This window comes from Ceratotherium simum, chromosome 31, assembly GCF_057802395.1.
Source record: "Ceratotherium simum simum isolate JZ-2026a chromosome 31, ASM5780239v1, whole genome shotgun sequence".
Taxonomy (NCBI): Eukaryota; Metazoa; Chordata; class Mammalia; order Perissodactyla; family Rhinocerotidae; genus Ceratotherium; species Ceratotherium simum.
Window position 1 is genome coordinate 13509924 of NC_141930.1, and position 14052 is coordinate 13523975.

Sequence of the window (14052 nt, forward strand, 5' to 3'; positions counted from 1 at the left end):
CCTTTGGGACAGGGATTTGCCTGTTGATTAAAAACTGTGAGCTACCTTATTTTGGTATAGTTTGAAGATTTAAGTCCCTTTATAAAGATATGAAAATAGAGTATATTTCAAAAAATAGAGTTTATCTATGTTTCATTGAGTGTGCAGATGCCATAGCTGTTTTACCAGTGTTACTTATCAAAGTTATGGAGAGTTACATGTAAACAAGTTTCGTACGACAAAGGTAGAATATTTCCTAACACAAATATGAGAAATCTTAAATATAATTTATATCATACTTGGGGATTTTTCAGTTGAAACAGACTTATGATGTTATAATAAGTTGGTGGAAAAAATAATAACAAATATGTGCTTTTTACAGAATATTGAAGTATATTTGTATGAATAAAATAAACTTAATCTAATGGAACATTTTAACTCAGAATATTTTAGCTTAGAAAGCTATGGAAAAAAAGTTTATAAAACTTACTGTTTTCATATTTGATGATAATGTGTTTTAACAAATTGTTTGTAATCAGAATAATAATGCATTCTTATCATTGTTAACAGTGTCTTGTATCATCTCATTCAACCAATGCCATCATCCAGTAATATAAAAACAACTATTATTTCTATTTTACTGCCTAGGAAAGTGAGATTTAAGTGCTTTCTCAAGGTCACATAGATATGAATTAGTGGCAGAGAGATCCAAAACAGGCTCTTAACCATCATATGGCATTTGCTCTCTCAAAAACAAAGGCTTAGATTGTGAAATCTGTTATCATTAATTTTGTTTACTTCTAAGTAAATGTCTACTATTCTAGCCACCAAATTGACTTGAAGCCTATTTCAAAATATCTTCGTTGAGGACATTCTTAGGTCTCTTGAAAATGTATACCTATGCAACAGTGTATATGTAATTCTCACTTTTTGCGCTGTTGACTTTTATAAAAAGTTATATATAAATTGAGTTTATAGATCTCAGTTTTAATAGACCAGTTTGTTTTATAATTTTGTAGATGTTTTACCAAAATTTGGTTTAAAGTTTTAAATTATTGCTCTAACGGTGAGCTCTGTCAAGTCATTAATACCAATAAAATTTCTGATTAAATAGAGGAACAGCTATTTAAAATAAAATTTTAATCATTTCATAAAATAAAAAATTTCAACTAGGACTAATTATTTTTAAATTTACCAACTTTGAACGTTTGGATTTTAGTTGTAAAGTTTTATCAAAGTGAGATCTTGCATGTATTTTGCACACCTTTCGCACCAAACTTCAGTCACACGTTAAATCCATTATTGGATTCCATTAATGGATTCCATGAATCAGTTATTGGTTTCATGTTATTTTTATGAAGCAGAAAGTCAAAATTAATGAAATATAAGTTTATCACCATGTTATTAGCACTTTCTTTAAAGGATTTAGATCAGATTTTCGTACTAAAGTTTACAGAGCTATAAACTTACTATTTTAATCACATTTTAATATATTTAAAACCTATGCTATTAAAATGTTTCGTACTATAAAATTGTCACATTATGCTTGCTATGCTCCTAATATTTTTTGCATCATAACAGATGAATATGCAGCATTGCTGAGTTATGAGAATTGTGCGGTAGCAGTATAAATGCTATTTCAGTGTTATGCAAAATTGACTGGTTTTTACCAGACTTTAGTATTTTCTCTCTTTTAACAAATTGTCATTCCTATTTTGCTTTTTGATATTCAGCTAGCTGTGTTATCTATAGTACTTGAGTATTTAATGCCATGGTATGCAAGGATGTCAGCTGTATTGGTCCTACAGTTGGTTGCTTAGATTCTCTTTTGTTTTATTTATGCCTTACTAGGTATTTATGTAGTTTTCTTATGAAATAACTTCTTAATCATAACGATTGTGATCAAGTCATTGTACCAAACTGTTGGTCCTGTAAAAAGTATTAAAAGGTTAAAAGAATAGTATCTTCTGCATTAAACCTTGCCATAGAAAGTTTGTAGATGAAGTTCCTAAACTCTTTCCGTGCATTTAATGCCTTCTCCATACATTGTGACTACAGTTTAACTGAGCAGGAAGTAATGCCACTTGCATGTTTTAAGCTTAGGTTTTTAAGTGTTTTTTGGCACTGATTAATGGGACATGAAAGAAAAACTAAAAAGCAGTTGAATATCTATAAATGAGATGAAGAAAAAATAGGATAAAATAGTTTAACATAGTATTAGGAAAATATTCTGAGACTGTAATAATAATTACAGTAGAATTTAGAATACCATACATTTAAAAACCTTAATTTCATACCAACCTGTGAGTGAAGTAGGATAGATTTTTTACCCTTATTTTACAGATAAAGAATAGAAGGTTTAGTAAATTTAACTAAAAATAATTAAGACCTTGTAGGTTAGGGAAGAATTCCTTAAACAAGGCATAAAAAGCACAGATTATAAAAAAAAATTTGATAAATATAATACATAAAATAATTAATAGAAAAAAGGACAGAAGCGGTTCGCAGAAGAGGAAACCCAAGTGATCAATAACATATAAGAAGATGATTAGACTCACCAGTAATCTGGGAATGCAAATTAAAATTATAGTGGGGAAAACAAAAAACAATAGTGGGATACAAGTTGTCAAACATCAGATTTTCAGAAATGAAACTACCTGACCTTACTGCATTTTTCACTGTTGAGGGGAAATGGTGCTTGTCATGCTGCCAGGGGACGGAGATATGGTACAATCATCCTGAGTGCCATTTGGCAGCGTGTTTTTACTTGTAAGGTGAAGAATGGGAAACAACCTAAGTGTCTATCAGTAGAGGAGTGGATTGAAAAACTGATACGATATTGTGATGAAAATTATACAGCAGTTAAAAGTAATGCACTGGATCTATCTAAGTTACAATCTCAAAAACATAATGAGTGAAGAAAGACAGTTTTGAAAATCATGTGTTTATTATATTACTGCTTATGTGACTACAAAACCACATATATCAAGACTATGTATTTCTTCGTGGATATACGTGCATAGGTATAAATGTATTTTAAAATATCCCAGAGGGATATATTCTAAATTCATATAGTGGTGGTTTCTGGAAAAAATAAAGGGAACTTAACTGGAATGTCATACTGTTGTTTTTTTTTAAATAAGACTTAAAGCAAACATGGAAAATGTTAACTGCAGTTCTGTGTGGTAAGAATATGGGCATTTGTTAAATTATTCTTTGTACTTCTCTTAAAATTTCGTAAGAAAAGGAAGTTTCTAAAAAATAGTTGGAAGCGCTAGTATTTAAACTTAGGACTTTGATTTCCAAGTCTGGAACTTTTTCAACTAATATGCTGTCTCAAAATGAGAAGTTAAAAAAGTAAGATCAAATGATAAAAAAGGTATACAAAATTTAGTTTTACAGTAATAAGAATCAGAATTCTCTGTTTATGCTAAAATTTTCTGAGAGGAAAGGAAAGTTACAAGATAAATTAAAAATTATTGTAATCTTTAAAATCTTTAAGCATGCTGTTGTCATATATATGTATAGAGAGCAACTTAGGTACTTATGAAAAAAGTTACCTTAATTTACTGTTTAAAGTGTGATAATTATTTGTGTTGCATGTAATGAAAGACATTTAACATTTAGATGGTTTGAATTTTTTATATAAAATTAATGAAAATAATTTAATCCAGATTTACAGTATAATCTGACTTCAATCTAAAAAAGTCAAAACTAGCTTTTCTTCCATTTTGTAAAGTCATTCTTCACAAAAACTTTACAGCCTTTTTATTTACAGCTTCTCTCCAAGATAAAATGGCAAATCCCAAAGAGAAAACTGCAGTGTGTCTGGTAAATGAGTTAGCCCGTTTCAATAGAGTCCAGCCCCAGTATAGACTTCTGAGAGAAAGAGGGCCTGCTCATGCGAAGGTAAGGTCATGCAGAGAGGCGGTGAGACATGCTTACCCAAGTCTGTCGGGCGTGTCAGCTCAGGGTGTAATTGTGCTTCATTTCTGGGGGCGGGGGCAGTGGATGGCCCGAGAGCTCTTAGTTCTATATTAAAAATATTTTTAAGTCTGTAAAGAAACAGTTTTATAGCTCATTTTGGTTTATAAAGCTCTTTTAGATACAGTGCTTCACAAAAATCTTAACAAAACACATGAGATACAGATTTCTGATTTCCATTTTGTAAATTAAGAAACTCAGGCACAGAAAAGTTAAGTGACTTGCTTAATCGTTCATAAGTGCCAATGCCAGCACTCAAGTGTGTGTTCTTTGGCTCCCAAGGACAGTGCTCGTTCCATTAAGTCATAACTACTAAAGTAAAAATGGAGACAGAGCATATACAGCGATGGTTACCTAGTGACACAGCTTTTCCATTGTGGTGTGTGTGTAATTCTAAGGTTAATCATTTATAAAAGTTGTATATACCAGTATTGTTATTATTTATGCATTCACTTATAATATTGTTCTTTTACGTGCAAAAGCAGTTTATATGTATATACAGGCACACCTCATTTTATTGCTCTTCACTTTAATGTGCTTCGCAGATATTGCATTTTTTACAAGACCCTCCACCAGCAAAAAGATTACAACCTGCTGAAGGCTCAGATTATGATTAGCATTTTTTAGCAGTAAAGTATTTTTTAATTAAGGTATGTACATTGTTTTTTTGAGACATAATGCTATTGCACACCAAATAGACTACAGTATAGTGTAGACATAACTTTTATATGCATTGGGAAACCAAAAAAATTGTGACTTGCTTTATTGTGATATTCGCTTTATTGCAATGATCTGGAACCGAACCCGCAATATCTCTGAAGTATGCCTGTATAATCTCATACGTATATATTTACATATATACATGTTACAGAGAAATCTATAACTAATGCATGTATGTTTGAGCTCTATTCATCTGTTTTTAAAAATATCAGTTGTGCACAAAATTCCTTGGTAGATTTTTAATCTTGTATGTTGGAGATTATGATAATGATCAGAAATTTTTGTATACAGCATGGAAGCAATTGAGTCTCTAAAAGCTGGTTAATCTTCGTAAAGCAACTGGCTATTGGATTATTTAATTGTTTTCTAGCATCTCCTTCAAAGAAGGAAAGTAATATGAAACAAATCCGTCAATTTTGTTCCCTATTAGAGGCTTTTATGAAGGATTTCTGGGTAACAGTTTAATTTGTTCGTAATATCTTTTGTGCAGAGCAAAAAGTTGTGGTCTTGGTTTACCTGTCTAGTCATATGTCCTGACTCTCTTTCATACACATTAATTCAGACCCATTTCATACTCATTCTCTTTATGCCTTTAATCATGTTGAACTGTTTGCATTTCTTAGAATATTTCGTGGTTTTTTCACATCTGTCTGCCTTTGCGTGTGTTATATTGTCTCTCTGCCTTGAAGGTCGTTTTGCCCTGATTCATTTTTCAACACTCAGCTCACATATCACATCTTCCAGTCCTCTGTGAAACTTCTCTGATCCCTCCATTGGGTCTCCAGCAGGCCCCGCCCTTCTCAGCTGTGGTCATTACTCTGCTGGAGTGCAATGATTGTGTTGTCATTGCTGTTGTACTGGACTGAGCTCATTTAGGGGTAATGAATATTTTATTCTTCTGTATTTTAAGGTTCTTCTATTATATGTCCTCTTTGCTCCTCATTGCCAGTTCCAGGTAGTATTCTTCCTTGAGATGACCCTCCAGCTTTGAATTTCATGTTAGTAGACTAACTCCCCACGCCCCTCATGGTGGTCATTTGCTAACTTCTGGGTAATCGTCACATTGCTCATGGCTCACTTTCATTCTAACACTCCTTCTGTCTTAATTTTTGTTGATTTTAGCTTCTAGATAGATGATTGTTTTTCACTCTCCTTGAGCTACTCACTCCTGTGATCACATTCTTGATTTATCATTACCAATAACTGAAAGACCCTCCATAATTTTAATCTCAAGCATTCAACTCTCTGACACCGCCTAACTTTCTAGTTCATTCCCTCTAGTAGTTTGACATCAGTAGTCCTTCCACACTACAAATCCATTGATTCTACCACCTTTTTACTATTTCTCACTTCCCTTAGTCCTTACATGGTTCCTTATCCAGCTTAAATTCCATGTGCCTTATATGTACCCTCAGCTCTCTTGCCCCTCTTGGTTAGTACTAGCCTGGCAAAGTCCCAACTTAAATCCGATCTCTGCCTTCCGTTCTGAATTATGGATGAACTGCCTGTAGAGGTCATCCCCTCTATTTCTGTACTAGATCTCATCCCCTGTCACCTATTCTATCAGCTTTCCTTTTCCTCCCCTCCCTTTCTTCTACGTCATCAATTTCCCCTTCTAGTGGACCAGGTTTGTTGTGGTGAAAGTGGACCAGAGTGTGTCTCGTAGACCCACTGTGGTCCGCATTCTTATTTCTAGACAGTCCCAGGATTCCCTTGGGTTCTAAGGAGATTTGGAGATCCCTTTGGCCAACCTATGCCTACTGCTCTGGGTACTTTGGTTATAGACCACCCCAGTTAGCCTGCAGCTCATATTTTAAAATAGTATTAGAATAATTAGCATATTATTTAATGAAGGATAATATTTATGTTATATTATGTTATAATATCTAATATTAATTAATAATTAATGTTAATATTAATTGGCTAAGTCTGGATGCCTTTTGCTTCCACAAAAGTCATTTTCATTCATGCATGTCTACCAGTGGTTTTAAGTGAGACATAAAATGTATTTTAGTTTAAATAAATAATTATCTCTGGCACGAAAAATTTTAACCAAGTTCCAACTCGTTAATTTTCTTGGGACATTAGCCAATTATATGGCAATTTATATATATATGTTTGTATAAATATGCTTACAGTAGTGGTTCTCAACCTTGGCTGTTCATTGGGATCACCAGGGGAGTTTTAAAAGATACTTATGCCAGAGTCTTATCCCCAGAAATTCTAAGTTAATTGGTCTTAGGTGAGGCCCAGACATCAGGACTTCTTTTTAAGCTCTCAGATGACTCAAATGTGCATCCAGAGTTGAGAAACACAGGATAGAGGTTAATGTCTTCAGGTTGATGTGGAATTGGCTTCTCATACATACTTCTTGATGGGAAGTAGTGACCTACCTTATGTTTATGCGCTTTCCTCTTTTCTCCATTGAGTCTTAACAGAATCTGGGCAACTTTTCATATGTGACAATTAAATAAAAAATAATTATTTCAGTGTTTCTCTTGCCCCCTTTTGTTTTTCAGCTGACTTTTTAATTGAACTCTGAAGTAATTTGTTATACCTTGTATTGATGTGAGTTATTATGATATTGCTGTATCTCCTAGGTACCTAAATACAGTTGTTTATTTTTTCTATGACAAATTTCAAAAGAAGACTGTTATAATGTAGAGTATAAGGAAGAGAGCCATGAATAACATAAAATGGTGTTTTCTCCTCTTCCTTTATTTCCCTATTTTGATAAATTTTCAGTAGGCATGACTAAGTGTTAAGAAAGCTACACTTTGAGAAAGTTTACTTTGGAATAGATATCACTGAGGGAGGCAGCATTACCCAGTGGCCTTGAAGCCAAGTAGTCTCTTTTTTTTTTTTTATCCTTGCTAGATTTGCCAGGCTTAATCTTTGCCCTACGCTATCCAGCTTGTGTGGCCTTGAGCAACTAACTTAGAGTCTCAGTGTTCTCATCTCTAATTTGAGAAATACAATTACCTGTTCTAGTGTGGTATACTGGAATGATGATTTATAAATTCTTGGCAATTATGTTAATGATGGAGGTACGCAGATAATTTTATCATTGCTTGTTAGTAGTATATAGGATTTAAAAAAAAATCCTTGGTAAAATATCTCTTGCGTATTTGCTGTGTGATGGGCACTGTTCCTGCACCGGAGCTTCCTACTCTGCCGTCTTCTGGGACGTTACTCTGCGTATGTTCTGGACACAAGTCCTTTATTAGATATATGCTTGGCAAATATTTCCTCCTAGTCTGTGGCTTATCTTTTCTTTTTTTAACAGTGTCTTTTGAAGAGCAGCGGTTAATTTTGATGAATTCCAGTGTATCCATTTGTTCTTTTATAGATTGAGCTTTTGATGTCATACCTAAGAAATCTTTCCCTCATCAAAGGTTGTAAGATTTTCTCCTGTGTTTTCTTCTAGAAGTTTTATAGTTTTAGGTTTTACATTTAGGTCTAATTGCCATTTCGAGTTAATTTTTCTATGTGATGTGATATACGGAATGAGGTTTATTTATTTTTTGCATACGGATGTCCAGTTGATGAAGAGACTAACCTTCTCCGCTGCATCACCTTTGCACCTTTGTCAGAAATCAGCTGTTCATATATGTTTTTTTACTTCTGGACTCTGTTCTGATCTGTGGTCTGTTTTCCTGTCTTTGTGCAAATGCTGTGCTGTTTTGATTACTCTGTAATTCTTGAAATTTGGTAATAGTGGCCTTCTGATTTTGTCCTTCTTTTTCAGAATTATTTTGGTTATTCTACATCCTTTGCATTTTCATATGAATTTTAAAGTCAGCTTGTCCATTCTATGAAGCACCCTGCTGGGATTTTGAATAGAACTCCCACGAATCTATAGCTCAAATTGGGGAAAATTAACATGTTAGAAAAATTGAGTCTTCTAACCCATGAGCAAAGTGTATCTCTCATTTATTTAAATATTCTTTAATTTCTCTTAGCAATATTTTGTAATTTTCAATGAACAGGTATTTCCCATCTTTAGGTTTATCCCTAAGTATTTAATATTTTTGATGCTATTGTAAGTAGTATTGATTTTTAAATTTCAATTTCTAATTGTTTTTATTGATCATTGCTAGTGTATAAAAATACACTCCTTTTTGTATATTGGTCTGGTATCCTGCAGTCTTGTTAAACTTACTTATCAGTTCTAGTAGCTTTTTTTTCCTTAAGATTCTGTTGGGTATTCCACATGCCATTTGTGAATAAAGACAGTTTTAAATCTTACTTTCCAATCTGAGTGCCTTTTATTTATTTTTCTTGCCTGATGGCATTGGCTAAAACTTACAGTGCAATGTTGAATAGAAGTGGTGAGAGCAGACATCTTTAACTTGTTCCCAAACTTACGGGCAGTCATTCAGCTTTTCCCCATTACTTGTGATGTTAGATGTAGCTTTTATTGTAGATGCCTTTTATCAGGTTGAGGCACTTTCTTTCTACTTATCTTTTGCTGAGAGTTTTTAACATGAATAGATGTTGATTTTTGTCATGTGGTTCTTCATTGATTGAGATGGTGATATGGTTTTTCTGTTTTTAATCTCTTTATATTGTGAATTACATTGATAGATTCTCAATTGTAGAATCAGTCCTTGCATTCTTGGGATAAAACACTTAGTTATAATGTATTATCTCATTTCTATATTGATGGATTCCATTTGTTAGTATTTTGTTAAGGATTTTTACATTTATCTTTATGAGAGATATTGGTCTGTAGTTTTATTTTGTTTTCCCTAGTAGTATCTTACTCTGGATTTGGTATCAAGGTAATGCTGGCATCATAGAATAAGTTGGGGAGTGTTCCTTATTCTTCAATTTTTGGGAAGAGTCTGTGTAAATTGGTATCATTTCTTCCTTAAATATTTGGTAGAGTTTATCATTAAAACCATCTGGGCCTGGAGTTTTCTTTGTGGAAAGGTTTTTAACTACCGATTCAATTTCTTTAACATATTTAGGGCTGTTCAGGTTACCTATTTCTTCTTGAAAGAGCTTTAGTAGTTTGTGTCTTGCAAGGAACTTAAGTTACTGAGTTTACTGGCATAAAGTTGTTCAAAAATATTCCCTTGTTATCTTTTTTTTTTAATATTATTTATTTATTTATTTCCCCCCCAAAGCCCCAGTAGATAGTTGTACGTCATAGTTGCACGTCCTTCTAGTTGCTGTATGTGGGACGCGGCCTCAGCATGGCCAAGAAGCGGTGCGTTGGTGCACGCCCGGGATCCGAACCCGGGCCGCCAGCAGCAGAGCGTGCGCACTTAACCGCTAAGCCACGGGGCCAGCCCTCCCTTGTTATCTTTTTAATACTTTAAGAATCTGTAGTGATGTCACCACTCTCATTCCTGGTATTGGTAATATGCGTCTTCTTTTTTCTCGTGATTAGTCTGGCTAGAGGTTTGCCAATTTTATTGATCTTTGCAAAGAACAGCTTTTGGTTTTACTGATTTTCTTTTTTCTTTATTTTTCTATTTTCTATTTCGTTAATGTTTGCTTTTACCTTTATTACTTTCTTTTTTCCTCTTTACCTCAGATTTGATTTGCTCTTCTTTTTCTACTTTAAGATTGAAACTGAAGTTAAGGTATTTGAGACCTTACCTCTTTTCTAGTAAAGGCATTTAGTGCTAGAAATTTCCCCTTAGTACTGTCTTAGTGTCATCTTCTGAGATGTAGTGTTTTCATTTTCATTCAATTTAAAATACTTTCTAATTTCCCTTTTGATTTCTTCTTTTACCCATGAGTTATTTAGAAATGTGTTATTTAGTTTCCGAATATTTGGAGATTTTCCAGAGATCTTTCTGTTATTAGTTTCTAGCTTAATTCAATTATGGTCGGAGAACATACTTTGCATCACTTGAATCCTTTGAATTTATTGAGACTTGTTTTGTGGCCCAGAATATTGTCTATCTTGGTAAATCTTTTGTGAGAAATTGAGAACAAATGTATATTTTGTTCTTTTTGAGTGGAGTGTTCTAAAAATGTCAATCAAGTTATGTTGGTTTATAGTGTTGTTCAAGTCTACTATATTTTTTGTGATCATCTGCTTAGTAATTGTTATATCAGTTATTGAGAAAGGGTATTGAATCTCTGACTTTAATTGTGGATTTTTCTATTTTTCTTTGCAGTTCTATTAGTTTTTGCCTCATATATTTTGAAGCTGTGTTATTAGTTGCCTAAATATTTAGGATTGTTATTGATTGATTGGCCCCCTTATCTTTATGAAATGACCTTTGTTATCACTGGTAATGGTCTTTGCTCTGAAATCTACTTTGTCTGATATTAATATAGCCATTTCTGACTTTTCATTGATTTATCTTAGCCTGATATATTTTTTCTTTCCCATTGCTTTTAAACTATGTGTCTTTGTAGTTGAAGTATATTACCTAGGTAGCTTGTAGTTGGATTTTGCTTTTTTATCTAGCTTGACAGTCTCTACCTTTCAAATGGAGGCATTTACACCATTTTGTTTTAATTTTCACAACCATCCTATGTTCTTATTAGCCCCATTTCACTAACAAAGTAAGAAAACTCAGAGAAAGAATAAGTAACTTCCCTAACACACACTCAGTAAATGGTGAAACTATGACTTAAACTCATAAACAGTGTCCCAGGATTCCTGCTTGAAATTATTAAATTATTATGTAGTGGGATTATTTTTTTCTCTAGTTTTATTGAAATATAATTGATATATATCTAACATTGTAGTGGTTTTAGGTGTACACTGTAGTGGGATTCTTAAGAGAGGTTTCAGAAAAGCAAAGGATTGACTTGGATACATTTGTATTTTATAGAATGTTCATGTTGATGGTGGTGAGCAGGATAGTTTGAATGGGAAAGTCTTATGTTAAGGGAATGATGTTAGGATGGTCGTGTAGTAGTTGTGGGGAAAGATATTGATATTCTTCACTAAGACACTGACAAAGAGTATAAAGAGAGGAGGCCAGATCTGACAAACATTTTTGAAGTTGAGTCAATAGTTTGATAATTGGATGCAGGAGAGAATGGAGAGAGAAATGGAAGAGAAAAGGAAGACCAATCAAAGGTGTATGGCCTGTAAGACCGGGAAAATGGTGACATCTGGAAGATTAGGAGGCAGGAAAGAATTAGAGACGGGGTAAATGAAGTATTCTGAGTCTGAGTTTATAGGGGCTGTAGACTAGGTGGTGATAATAGAAATTACGGCGAAAAGTTTTGAGATATTGTTAAATGTCTTCAGAAGGCAAGGATGGACAAAGACGCTATTGAGGTTTTGAATCTAACTTAATGGAAGAATAATTGATGGAACTTTCTGGAGTATGAACTGATTTGGAGGAGAGTGGAGGACATGATGTTCTTTGTGGCAAAGTTCTTTGTTAAATACTATGATATGAAAAACAAAAGAGCTCGTCATTGAAAAATCATCTTAAAATCAGGTAAATGTATTCAAGATATGTTTTGGGGGTATATATTTTAAACTGAATCAGAATAAAAGAAAAATTAATCACTTTAAATAGATATGTATATATTTTGAATTTCACGTGATTGTAAGTATTTTCCAACTCTGTGTTTTGAAAAATTGAAAACCTACAGAAAAAATTGAACGAGAAGTACGATAAATACTCATATATCTTTCAGATTTACTAATGATTAATTTATTTGCTACATTTACTTTATTTCTTGCTCCTTCTATATAGACATATACTTTTTCCCTGAACAATTTGAAAATAAATTTTAACTATCATGGTATTTCACCCTTGAATATTTATATATCTGTCTTATAAGACCAAAGACGTTCTTCTACATAACCACAATACTACCATCATCCAAGAAATTTAACCTTGACTGAACATATTATTTGATATATAGTCCATAGTCAAATTTCCCCATTAGTTCTCTAAATGCCCTTTATACTTCCCAGTACAAATCCAGTCAAGGATCATACATTGTAATTTATTATGTCTTTTCATGTCTCTTTAGTGTCCTTTAATCTAGAACAGCCCCCTGCATTCTTTTGTTTTGTTTTTTCCTTTCACGACATTGATGTTTTTGAAGAGTTTATGCCAGTTGTTTTACAGAATATACCATAATCTAGAATGTCTGATTGTTTCCCTGTGATTAGATTCAGGTTAAACATCTTGGCCAAAAATAGTCCATACTTGTCATTGGATCATATCAGGAGGCATATGATGTCGATTTGTATGATTATCAGTGATGCTAACTTGAATCACTTGGTTAAGGTATTTTCCACCTGATCTCCCTCCTGCAAAGACACATTTATTTCTTTGAAATTAATAGTATTTTTATGTTAATACTTTGTATTCCTACAAAGTAGTAAGCTATCTGTGGAGTAAAACAGTGGATTGTGTGTGTATGCTGTAACTTGATCCTAAATTTTGAAGGTGAACAATCGGTTTTGGGGCTCCTATGGAAATAAGGTGTGAATGGAATGTTAGGGCGTGCAGGGGGAAGGGCTGGTGTGAGATGAAGATGGACAGGTAGGACTTTTGTGCCATGGTAGAGCGGGAGCAATCAAAGATGTTTAACCTGGCGCTGGTTGGGGTGATGCGATTGGATCTGAGCTTTAGAGAGACAGTTTTAGCCGCAGTCAGTTGGGAGATGATTATGTTTAAGCTAAAGATGATGAAAGACTGGATCCAATGCAGCAGTGTCACTGGCAGAGAGAGGAGAGAGATTGGAGAAATATTTGTGAGGTTAAAGTTGACAGAATTTGGTGACTGGTTAAATGTTGGTGGTGGAGGATTGAGAGTTTCTTGATGACATAATATTTAATAGGATTGCCTGACTCATTGACTAGACTGTGCTAAGTATAAAGTTAAAGAGATTAGATTTTATAAAAGTGTTACCAAGACAGGGCCTTTTGGATTCTCTTACAGTTTCTCTTCTGTTTGTACTGTACTCTTTTGAGGACTGTTTGAATGACATTAACAATATGATTCTATTTAGGGAAGTAATTTCTTCTTGATTTATTCTACCCAAAATGTACACTTAAAGCTGCACTTGGATAGGATAGTACACAATTTGGCACAATCTCTTAAAATTCTTTCACTAAGTAGAATAAGATTTTTGTTGCAAATGATTTGTAAGGTTACCTCTGGCTCTAACATTTTGATCCTATAGTGTATCTGTTTTTCTCTCAGAGGACGCATTTTGTTTCCTGAAAAATTTTCATGTTTTGTCTCTTTATGTTTTTCCAAGATGTTCTCAGTGCAGCTGAGTCTTGGTGAGCAGACGTGGGAGTCCGAAGGGAGCAGTATAAAGAAGGCCCAGCAAGCTGTTGCTAATAAGGCTTTGGCTGAATCGCCCCTTCCCAAACCAGTGCAGAAACCACCCAGAAGTCATGTTAATAATAACCCAGGT

At 33.7% G+C, this 14052-nt stretch overlaps 1 protein-coding gene across 14 annotated transcripts in view; it reads left to right on the forward strand.

The window, feature by feature from the left end:
• STAU2 (staufen double-stranded RNA binding protein 2) overlaps positions 1–14052 on the forward strand; it is a 392065-nt gene that overhangs the window by 108753 nt on the left and 269260 nt on the right. For 5 of the 14 annotated variants that reach the window (XM_087420424.1, XM_004436284.3, XM_087420425.1 and 2 more), the window contains exon 3: positions 13891–14050. In XM_087420424.1, the coding sequence (XP_087276550.1) occupies positions 13891–14050 (160 nt within the window). Of the gene's footprint in view, positions 1–3742; positions 3889–4508; positions 4614–7643; positions 7731–7840; positions 7882–11940; positions 12108–13890; positions 14051–14052 lie in introns of those variants that run through there. The other 9 variants (XM_087420417.1, XM_087420419.1, XM_087420418.1 and 6 more) reach the window with 7 other exon arrangements.